The sequence below is a fragment of the Abramis brama genome (assembly GCF_963993115.1).
Source record: "Abramis brama genome assembly, chromosome: 23".
Lineage (NCBI taxonomy): Eukaryota > Metazoa > Chordata > Actinopteri > Cypriniformes > Leuciscidae > Abramis > Abramis brama.
In genome coordinates this window covers 29,948,688-29,960,757 of record NC_139985.1, presented here as the reverse complement: position 1 = coordinate 29,960,757, position 12,070 = coordinate 29,948,688, and the positions used below count along the sequence as shown (strand labels likewise).

General features: G+C 37.5%; 1 protein-coding gene across 1 annotated transcript in view; it reads left to right on the top strand.

Moving 5' to 3' along the window:
• The window catches only part of nuf2 (UF2 component of NDC80 kinetochore complex), a 47,169-nt gene that overhangs the window by 26,742 nt on the left and 8,357 nt on the right, over positions 1 to 12,070 (top strand). Inside the window, exons 6-12 of the mRNA XM_084100865.1 lie at positions 520 to 647; positions 1,959 to 2,033; positions 5,555 to 5,631; positions 5,704 to 5,765; positions 6,482 to 6,579; positions 9,409 to 9,482; positions 9,556 to 9,649. Of these exons, the coding sequence (XP_083956991.1) occupies positions 520 to 647; positions 1,959 to 2,033; positions 5,555 to 5,631; positions 5,704 to 5,765; positions 6,482 to 6,579; positions 9,409 to 9,482; positions 9,556 to 9,649 (608 nt within the window). The remainder of the gene's footprint in view (positions 1 to 519; positions 648 to 1,958; positions 2,034 to 5,554; positions 5,632 to 5,703; positions 5,766 to 6,481; positions 6,580 to 9,408; positions 9,483 to 9,555; positions 9,650 to 12,070) is intronic.

Below are 12,070 nucleotides of genomic sequence, written 5' to 3'. Positions count from 1 at the left end.
AAAAACGCAATGATGAAATGTAATTAAAACAAAATCTTTTACACATTTATAATATTAATTTTTAACAGCATTAATTGGGTCTTTATACATAAAAATAAATCATTAAACTTTAGGATGTTGAGGGTTTGACAACCCGCTGCACTAGTGGACACATTCTGCGCATGTCCAGTAGAGGGCGCCGCACGCACTGCTTTTGTGATGACACGTGATGACGTGAGGAACGTATGGCGGAAGTGACGATAGAGGCGCGTAAAGTTTAAATTTGCTCCAGTTGACGACGAGGGACGTGAGCCTGAACTTGGTTAGTACAATAGTTTGGCATTAGTTATAGATGTTGAATAATGTCGGACCAACAGTGTGAAAAAGAGGGTAATATAATTATGTGTCTTTGAATGGTTTATAATGCGCCGGTGACCGTTATTGTCCGTGACAGGATCCGTCGACGCTTCTGCTGTAAACATCGCCTGACTGAGCGGATAAATGTGTTTATTAATGTCTTTTCTTCTTCTGCAGCAGCAGCAGGGATGAGTGAGAACACGTTCCCGGTGTATAAGGTGGATGTTATCGTGCAGTTCTACCGAACCGAAGTTCTGACTGGACAAGAGGCCAAACATTTCACCAAGAATGACATCACTCCCAACCCAAAGGTGATCACGTGTCACATGATCCTTCAGAAATCACTCTAATATGAGGATTTGATGATCAAGAAACATTCATCATTATTATTATCAATGTTGAAAACAGTTTCATATTTTTGTGGAAACTGTCAAACATCTTGTTTTTCAGGATTCTTTGATGAATAGAAAGTTCTAAAGAACAGCATTTATTTGAAATATAATTTTTGTAACATTATAAATGTCTTCACTGTCACATTAATGTAATTTAATCCATCCTTGATTAATGAAAGTATTAATTTCTTTCAAGAGAAAATTACTTAACCACCAAAGGTACTTAATGAGGAAGAGTTGTTGTTACCTGGTAATATGGCAAGTCGTTTTAACTTTTATTAATTTCCAGGATATGAATTCTTGATATCAACAATTAAATTTTCACTAGTTCAAATTATAGTTATTGATATCAAGAATTGATTTCTTACTAGTTGAAATTCCGAATACATATATCAGCTTTGTATTTCTAGTAGAAATATAATTTTTGATATCAATAATTACATTGTTACTAGTAAAAATGTGAATTCCTGATATCAAGAATTACGTGGTTACTAGAAAAAATGTCTATTCTAGATATCAACAGTTGAATTGCTACTAGTAAAAATGTGAATTTTTGATATCTGAAAATGTATTTCTGATATCAATATAATTTCAGATTTCTAAAATGGCTTTCTTACTAGTAACGATCACATTCATGATATCAGAAATGAACATTGTCACTAGTGAAAATTGAATTATTGATATCAAGAATAGACATTTCAACAAGTGACAGTTTAATTCTTGATATCAAAAATAAAGGTTTTTACTAGTAAGAATTGTATTTCTGATTTGTGAAATTGGAATTTCAACTAGTAGGAAATCAATTCTTGATGATATCAACAATTGATTTTGATTGGCAGCCTAGGTGACATTTCACTAGTGAAAATACAATTACAGATATCAAGAATTATAGTTTTTACTAGTTGAAATTCAATTCTTGATATCAAGAATTGTCAGTTACTAGTATAAATCTAATCTAATCTAAATCTCAGCTCAGAGATCCACTGGTTGACGATCACACGTTGATCTGATTGGTTACAAGGTAGTTTGTGACGTCAGAAACACCAGCGATTTCAAAGCGTGTTTTTGAGACTGTCTTTGGTTCACTGCAGTTTTAAGGAGGAAATACTCAGCAATGGAGTCGACTTATGAATTTACACATGCTTTGTCTTAAAGCACATTAAAAACACCTCATAGACACATAAACAACATTAAAAGCTGGATTTTCTTTAAAATCTGTTTGTTTTTCAGGCCGAATCCATTCAGAGACTCTACATGAGAGTTTTGCAGCTGCTGTTTCGGTTCAGACCCGAGTGCCATTACACGGTGAGTGTTTATATGCACAGGGATTAAAGTTCCCCGTCGCTTAATTGCAGGGTTCCAGTCTTTCCTTAATGTCTTAAATTCACTTTTCATAATTTTAAGGCCGTAAATAGGCTTTCATTTCTCAAATAGTGTAATAAATGTCTTAATTTTAGTTTGAATAGGTCTTAAATTAAGGAAAGACGAGGTGTATTCACCCTGCTGAGGGGGATGTGATCAAAGCCTGGAGTGGAGCAAAAGCACGTTCCTCTCTCCACTCTAAGCATTCTGTAATCACTTCACTGATGGTCCACTCCGGGTTTTCAATTACCGCTCACGGAAAGTGCATGTCAGGCTACAGTTGAGCGCTTAAGTAGAACTATATTTCAGTTACCATGGACACACTTATAATGCAGGTAGGGCTGGGCGATATATCGATATAAAAAATATATCTATATATTTTTGAAATGCGATGGAATTAGACCATATCGCATATATCGATATAGTTCAAATTTGCGCTGTGATCCTTGCTCCCCGCGCCCCCGCTCCTCCTATTCCACTCTGCGTGCGTGTTAAGGTCCTTTCACACTGGACGCGATTTTGACGCACGAATAATTCGCGCGATTGTTTTATATTTCGATCAGCTGTTTGTGTAATGAGTGCTTCCACACCGAACGCGAATATGCTGCGGCGAAAAAACGACTTTTATTTTTTCCGCTTCGATGTCGGTTTTTATTTTTTACTTTTGCGGCGACAGAAAAGGCTTCAGCCAATCACATACTACAAGGACAACGATTTGAAAGACAATGTGTGGTGTAGCATTGCCAACCAACTCGGTTATCTCAACTGTGAGTGTGTTGTGTGATAGTTTTAGTCGTTGTATAGTCCTGTGCTGTGTAGGCTAGCAGGCTAAACTACATCTGGGATAGAAAGCTAACACCGTTATCGTCAAAGATAGAGACAGAGACCGTTTACTTTGAACATGTAACAAAATGTAGTGAGACTATTTAGGGCTGCTTTTAGTATACTATACATTCTTTGTGTGATATCTATAGTTTCTAGTCGAATGATTTTAACTTGTTACTTCGTGTGTAACATGTAATGTATAGTGACATTACAAAACGCACTGTGTTTAGTTGAAGACGCAAAAAAACTGCGCACATAAGCATACTCCCCTTCAGACTCTCTGTTCTTTAAGATTGTGTGCACCCAAAACCTTCTTTTCTGTCTTTTAAAGAAAATGAAAAGCTCGTCTTCACTGGATGATGATGATGAAGTGTCCATGTTTTCTCAGCTGTCGGCGCGAAAGTTTGGGAATGTTGAAGCTCTCTGAACGTCACAGACGTCGCAAATTCGTGTCGCGGCTGATTTGAATGGTTTTGACGCGAACTATTCGCACACAAACTATTCGCTTTTCCGTTTCGCTTTTTCGTTATGCATCCGGTGTGAAAGGGCCTTGCACATGTTATGTTATGAGAGGCGAATCACGACTACTTCAGAAAACCCAGCACAATAGGAACTACCAGGCAGTGACATAAGTGTACGCTGAAACAAAGTTTTTCACCTCAGAAAAACGGACTTTCTTGTCCTGTCAGCCGTTATCCTGTATGAAGTGGGGTTCCACTAAAAATGACAGAAGGAAAAATAAATAAATAAATAAAAGTAGAAATAAATAAATAAATGCAGAAATAATAGTGAAAATAAATACATTTTGGTAATATAAATGGCTATTTCTGTATTTTTACATGTATTTATTTATTTATTTATGCATTTCTATATGTATTTATTTATGTATTTATACATTTATTTATTTATATATGTATGTATGTATTTATTTATTTATATATTTATATATGTATTTATTTATTTATGTATTTCTACATTTATTTATTTCTGTATTTCCACATTTCTACATTTATTTTTCCCTGCGCCTGTATGCTAATTGACCTATGGCTAAGCCACGCCCCCTCCACTCACTCAGTCAACATTCGGTAACAGGCGCTGTCACTAACTGCAATGCATTTCAATGGACGTGGAAGCAGAGAATGTCCGAGTGTACTGGGTGTAGCTATGCGCACTGTGATTGGCTCATCGCGTTTGGGGGCGTGGCTTAGCCATAGATCAATTAGCATACAGGCGCAGGGAAAAATAAATGTAGAAATGTGGAAATACAGAAATAAATAAATGTAGAAATGTGGAAATACAGAAATAAATAAATGTAGAAATGTGGAAATACAGAAATAAATAAATGTAGAAATAAATACATATATACATATATAAATAAATAAATAAATATAAATGCATAAATGTATAAATAAATGTATAAATACATAAATAAATACATATAGAAATAAATAAATACATGTAAAAATACATAAATACATAAATAGCCACTTATATTACCAAAATGTATTTATTTTCACTATTATTTCTGCATTTATTTATTTATTTCTACTTTTATTTATTTATTTATTTATTTTTCCTTCTGTCATTTTTAGTCCTTCATAATCCTGTACTCGTAGCGCACACTCAATTGCACGCGCGAATGTGGCAGCGCGCGCTGTATCGCCTCACTGATCAAGTGCAAATGAAACTATGAGCATGCAACGCCGTTACGTTGTAAATTACACAAAATAAAAGTAATGCAGGGATGATTTTCATTCTATTCACCAGGAGCAGTTTCCATGTTTCATTAACAGTTCTTGTTAGTATTGTGTATTCACCATGGTAACTGTCGTTTCCATATTAACCCCAAAATGCCACTATTTTCACTTTGTGTTATTTTTTATATTTTTAAATGACTGTAGTGGCTCATACCAACATTGTATTAACAAAAACTAGTTTGGGACTGCTGTTTAGCATAGGCCTAATGTTTATTTATTAGTAGTCTTTACTATTAGTCATATTCTTGCAATTTATGTTAAGTAAAGGGGAAAAGTACTTGTGTGTGTTAAGAAATTTTGTGTAAACGTGTTATAATTTGCCTATATATAATAAATAAATATATATATATATATATATATATATAGGCAAATTATAACACGTTTGCACAAAATTTCTTAACACACACAAGTACTTTTCCCCTTTACTTAACAAAAGTTTAAGTAGGGGAAGGCTTAGCGAAATGGGGGGAGAATGGCAAACCTTTTAGTTCGTGGACTAAAAAAATCAAACAAGCCAGGTACGTGTCTTTGCACAGTATGTCACAGGAGACTTCAATATGGCAATAATGGCAAAAAAGTGCTAGGTCACCATCAATCAGAAGCTAGTCACAATGCTGCCGTTCGTGCTCTACTACAGTATGCTCCCTGCCTGGTTTGATTAAAATAGCTTTTAAAATACGCATACTGGCAATATTAAAGCGGTTTAAAACGTCTCCCCTTAAAACGCTATTGGTCTCGACTATTTAAAAAGTTAAAGGAATATGACTTGGCCTAAAAAAAAATTCAGTCAGAAGAATTTTTTTCACTTTAATCCCTGTATGCATCATCAGATCAGATCTGAGAGTCTTGGTGTTTAATTAATGATGCTCCTGTGTTCTGCAGGTGCCGTTGTCTGAAAACGTCCAGTTCCCGATGCTGCACGAGTGGGTTTCTCCGGTCATGAGTGTGTACCGGCGCATGTGAGTGAGAAGACTGCAGTGTGTTGTTCTGACAGATCTCATGTTTACTCCACTGATCTGCGTGTCTTTCAGGTGCCAGTTCTTACCGATCTGTCATGTGTATGATTTTTCCCTGAATGACTTGCTCAACCCCAGTGAGTATCTCGTTTTCTCTCTCAGGGCTCAACAGGGAGAGTTATTTCTGCTGGTGTTTATGTTTTGCCCTGACAACATTTTCATTGGCCGTGTCGCAGGAGAATGAGGATGTGGGGAATGGGTGGATGGTTTATCTTTAACGATGTTCTGGATTGCGTAAGACGAGGGTTTTTTACATTACTGCAGATTGTTTTGTAAAGCAGGCACACTTTACTGCAGGGTTCACAGAGAAACTCTTTAGAAAGATGGACAATTTCATAATGCTCTCTGTGTAAATAACAGTTTTATAACTTTTTTTTTTTTTAAACTCTCACATGATATCAGGATTATTATCGTAAACTAAAACTATTAAAAACAATGTAAATTGAAATAAAGCTGTGAAAAAATATTATTTGAAAAACATTTAAATGAAAATTAGAAATGTTGCCTTGGCAGAAAACAGAAATAAGTTTAAGTTGTAAGTAAGGCTGCACGATTATGACAATCATAATTCTCGATTATTTCCTTGAAATTGTAATTATGATTATTAATATATAATATATGTATGGCAAATTTAAATTGTGCTGTAAAGCAGCTCTGCAGAAGACAGTGTTGTTGTTCAGCAGCGCTAGAGCGAAAGCTGTTCTGTCCTGATACAGTGTTATTGCGTAAAGTTTAAAGCTGGTATGAAGGTCATGCTGAGCTGATTGTTTGTTTTCCTCACACCTTCTGCCAGAGTTGAAGCGAACGATCACTATTCTGAGCGCAATCCAAAACTTCCTCCACTTCCGGAAGCAGAGGGTGGAGATGACGGCCGTCCACCAGCAAAGTTTTGTAAGTTGTTTTCTTCAACGTTTAAAAGGAATGTTCATGTCATATTTTTGATGTCCACAAATTCCTAATTAATTCAGCTGAAAATGCTTAACGTGTTACAATCATCTTAGAGAACTGTAGTCTTAGTTGTGCTAAACCTCTCTTATATCAAGCTGAGATTTGAGGATCTACCGTGATGAATACTTGAGCTTTGTAACAGATCGCAGACCCGTTACACACAGAAGGTCCAGATTAAAAGCATCATATGACCCGTTTAAGCACGTCACAATGGCAACGTTTACATGCAACCAAATAATCCATTAGAAAAGCCTTCATGTGGTTTATTCCTTTTCTAATCCGATCGAGAGAACATGTAAACACTTGATCAGATCAAAAACCGAAACTGAAAGGACTGCGCATGTGCAATGACGTGGAAATAGCGTAATGAGGTGGAAATAGCGTAATGACGTAGCAAGAACGTAATGACGTAACAATAGCATAGAAATTGCGTAATGAGGTAAAAATAGAAATAGTGCAATGAGGTAGAAATATGTAATGACGTGGAAATATGTAATGAGGTGGAAATAGCGTAATGAGGTGGAAATATGTAATGACGTGGAAATATGTAATGATGTGGAAATAGCGTAATGAGGTGGAAATAGCGTAATGACGTAGCAATAGCATAGAAATAGCGTAATGACGTAGCAAGAATGTAATGACGTAGCAATAGCATAGAAATAGCATAATGATGTAGAAATAGCGTAATGAGGTAGAAATAACGCAATGACGTAGAAATAGCGTAATGACGTAGCAAAAGCATAGAAATAGCGTAATGACGTGGAAATATGTAATGACGTGGAAATAGCGTAATGACGTAGCAATAGCATAGAAATAGCGTAATGACGTGGAAATAGCGTAATGACGTGGAAATAGCGTAATGAGGTGGAAATAGCGTAATGACGTAGCAATAGCATAGAAATAGCGTAATGGCGTTTATGCGACAAGGAAGAAGCATGCAAACTGCGTTGTTTGTTTATTCAGAAATGGATCGGAAAAGTAACAAAAGCGGATATTGAGGCCTGAGGCTGACTACTATAATAATTTCTGTCATGGCAAGACTGCTTGTCTGTTCATCGTCGAAGTCCCCATTTTTTTGCTGTCATAGGCTAGCAGCGTGTGCATTTAATGCACGAGACAAAGCCAACACATTATGTTGTCACTCCCCACGACTAGTTTAAAATGTGTCCATACCTCCGATTTTCCTCCAAACTTGCTCAAAGTTAATTCTCCTGTTTTCATTTTTTTCTTTGCTTCTTCAAGATCCATGTCGCACTTAGAATAGCAACAGAATAGCCTACAGCACGCACAGCAGGTGTGATGCGTCACGCGTGCGAGACTGCGAGTGCGAGACGCTGCGCATGACACGTGACGTGCTTTATCAAGGGCCCGACCCGACCCGAGGTCGAGTCCGGGCTCGGGCTCGGGCAGAGAATTAAAGCTCTAAATGACGTAGCAATAGCATAGAAATAGCGTAATGACGTGAAAATATGTAATGACGTGGAAATAGCGTAATGAGGTGGAAATAGCGTAATGACGTAGCAAGAATGTAATGACGTAGCAATAGCATAGAAATAGCATAATGACGTAGAAATAGCGTAATGAGGTAGAAATAGCGCAATGACGTAGAAATAGCTTAATGATGTAACAATAGCATAGAAATAGCGTAATGAGGTAAAAATAGAAATAGCGCAATGAGGTAGAAATAGCGCAATGACGTGGAAATATGTAATGAGGTGGAAATAGCGTAATGACGTAGCAATAGCATAGAAATAGCGTAATGACGTAGCAAGAATGTAATGACGTAGCAATAGCATAGAAATAGCGTAATGACGTAGAAATAGCGTAATGAGGTAGCAAGAACTTAATGACGTAAGAATAGCATAGAAATTGCGTAATGACATAGAAATAGCGTAATGAGGTAGAAACAGAAATAGCGCAGTGACGTAGAAATAACGCAGTGACGTAGAAATAGCGCAATGAGGTAGAAATAGCGCAATGAGGTAGAAATAGCGCAATGACGTAGAAATAGCATAATGACATAATAGTAGAAATAGCGTAATGACGTAGCAATAGCATAGAAATAGCGCAATGACGTAGAAATAGTGCAACGATGTAGAAATAGCATAATGACAATAGTAGAAATAGCGTAATGACGTAGCAATAGCATAGAAATAGCGTAATGACGTAGAAATAGCGTAATGACGTAGCAATAGCATAGAAATAGCGTAATGACGTAGAAATAGCGCAGTGACGTAGAAATAGCGCAGTGACGCGCTGAACGAGCTGTTCTCCTGTTGAATAAAGTGTGGTATAAACGAGTGTGTCGTCCTCCCATAATCCTCCTCTTCTGCGTGTGTGGAGTGGAGCAGGACAACGGCCCTCCAGTGCTGCTTCAGACTCTCACACACGACACACACGTTTTGGCCATTTTTACTGGTGATCAATATTAGCAGCGGCACAACAGCTCATATGATCATTATCTCCAAATTATGACCAGAAATGGATAAATATTAAGTCTGCTGTTTAAAACAAATAAAGAACTGTAGGAGGACAGTTATTATGCGCGGACAGCGGGAAACTCTGTATATTCGTGCAGTGTGCGCATGTCAAACAATCTATCCCGAATTGAAGCTTGTGGCATATAAACACACACATCAACCCGACCACGTTTAGTGTTCATGTAAACACTACGTTCAGATTCATCAATCAGAATGAGTTCAGTCCGATTGAAACAGAAGCTGTGCATGTAAAGCTAGCCCTTGTGATTTAAGGTGTTGTGTTTGTCAACAGCGGTGTGATATGGACCGACTCCAGACGTACACGAGAGAAATAAAGGAAGCTGAGAAGAAGATTGAGAAGCTGACGTAAGTGCAGTGGTTTATTTAAACGTCTTACTAAAGATGCTTCTCTCTGAGCGTGTCAATCCTCCCTTCACAGAACCATTCCTCCGGAGCAGCAAGCGGAGGCTAGAGAGCTAGCGTCTGCCCTGGCAGAGCTCAGCGCTAACACACAGCGGGAATACCAGGATGTGGTGAGACCTCAATGATTTCAGTTTACTAATGAAATATCACCTTTTCTACTGATTGAAAGAGGAAATGCTGCAGCAGATTGACTTAGAATGCCCCAATTTCACTGTCATGAGGGAATATTGTAGAAAAAATCCACACTAGTATTAATACAGGTTTGCAAGGCTGTTTATAAAGAGCTCCAGCAGGAGGCACTGTAGGATCAGCAGAAACAGCAGTTTCCACGGTAACGGCTGAACACAAAGCGGTTTCCACGGTAACGGCTGAACACAAACCAGTACATAAACGCTGCTTTATCAGGAGAGATAAAGAAAGATTCAATTGAAATAACATCGAAACATCTCCGAAACAAGACCGTCAGTTCGCTTCAGAAACATTCATATAAAAACACCCGCGCCGCGTTTGGACTGTGAAACGCGCAGTGCTCATGTTTATTCAGCGACGTCAAAGCCAAACACAAATAGATTTTCGAAAAGGCAGTGTTGATATTGTGAACCAATGCATGGGAAACACTGTAATATAATTTGACAGCTATCAGTTATAGTTTAACCTCTCCATCTTCACCGTCTCAGTAACACACACAGCTGAGCATCACCCGTGAACAGTGAGACCCTCTCACTCAGTGTCGCGCCGCGTTCCCAGCGCTGTTAAAGAGACATATGCTGGTTTATTAAATTCATATAACAATTAAACACCGCGGGCCTGATAGCGCTCCGGCGCCACGCCGGATTTCCGGCATACAGACGTGTCTGCGAAAAAAATAAAGAAAAAAAAATAATAATAATAATCCCAAGATCTGAGAGGTGCTTTCACTAAACCACACCAGTAAGCCCACTTCAGCCAATCGGTTATAGGGTAGGGGCTGGTCTTGGGTTTTGGCCAATCAGATTGATTCAGCAGTCACTCCACGTGCGAATTTGTTTTGTGTTTCCCATACACTACGAATGTGTTTCCCACACTGGCAGCGCGAAACTTTGTGCGCAAGGAAAATATTATATGGAACCAAAAAAGTGCTGCCACGGCATGAGTTAGACCCTAGTCATCAAGCTGTCCGAGCAATTCAACACACCTCACTTAAAAAGTCTGAACTTTAAATTTAATGCCTTAAAACGTCTTAAAAAAACGACCAGATTTTAATCCGCGGCTTTAAATTTAATTTAGTCAGGTCTTAAAAAGTGTTTACCCTCGTTCATTTCCAGAAACTCTGGCCGCAGAAAGTTATTACAAAGTAGCAGATAAGTATGGAGTTGTAGCCTATAAAGCTGCGCTCTAGAGCAGGGTCTCCCACACGCCGCTCGCGAGCTCCAGTCACTCGTGGCCTGATATGAGCTAGCTCGCCAACAGGCTGTTCACATATCGCGTCTTTTGCGCGATCAAGTTCATTCAAATGTAGGCGCGCGGCAAGAGCTCATAACTGAAGCGGCGCGCTTGTTTTTTTTCCAGGCGTTTTTCGGTGGTGGAAATCCATTAGCCACTAATACTTTTTTGTCGTTGTGGAGACGCAGTGCATGGTTGCATAGCAATGACAGACGCCACGGGAAAATCTGACCGATTTTTACTATTAATAATAAAAGATAAGCTAAAGTGCATTGTAAATGTCAGTAATTTATCTTTTTTTGACTCATTCTTTTTATAAATAATCATTTAAAGTATGAAATATGTGAGGTTTATCTTTTTATAAAAAAAACTATTTGTCAACTTTTTGAACTTGTACATGTATATAACATGTTGCAAGACACTTTTAAAATCTGGCTATCATTTTTAATGGTATTATTTTAATGTTTATGTAAACAAAAAGTGCATATTGATGCTTATTTTATTTATTATTTGCTGGTTTTCGACATAAAACTTGGTGAATTGATTTCATTGTGTAGTATTAGTACTTTCTGAACAGGATTCTGTGATAACCGTGATCATTTTTGTCACTATAATCGTGAAATGAAATGTTCATGCCATTTCATCTCTAGTTATGATCAACTAAAATCAACTAATTATGTGTTTTTTACAGTATAATATGCAAAGTACAATTTTCTATAAAAAAAATTACATCTGATTCTGTTCTTTTCTCTGACACGCGTTGTTGGGTGTGGAAGGTTACTAATGTGATTTATCTGTTAATTAAATTAATGCTTTTTCAATTACTGAATTCATTGAAATAAAATGAATTCTTTGATTTGAATTTTTTTTGGCAATGCGTCGTGTAGGTCTTAAATTTCAATCTTAAAATGTCTTAAAAAGGGCTTAAATTTAACTAATGCCTGGTTCAGATTACACGATTTTTTTGTCTGTTATGATAGTCACTCTGTCAGATTACACGATTTTGACTCCTAAAAATCTTGTCATGTCGTGGACAAGAAACATGTCAGACTACACGTTGTTTTCCGACCAGTCATCGCGAGCCGTTTCACACACTCATTCACTGGCAC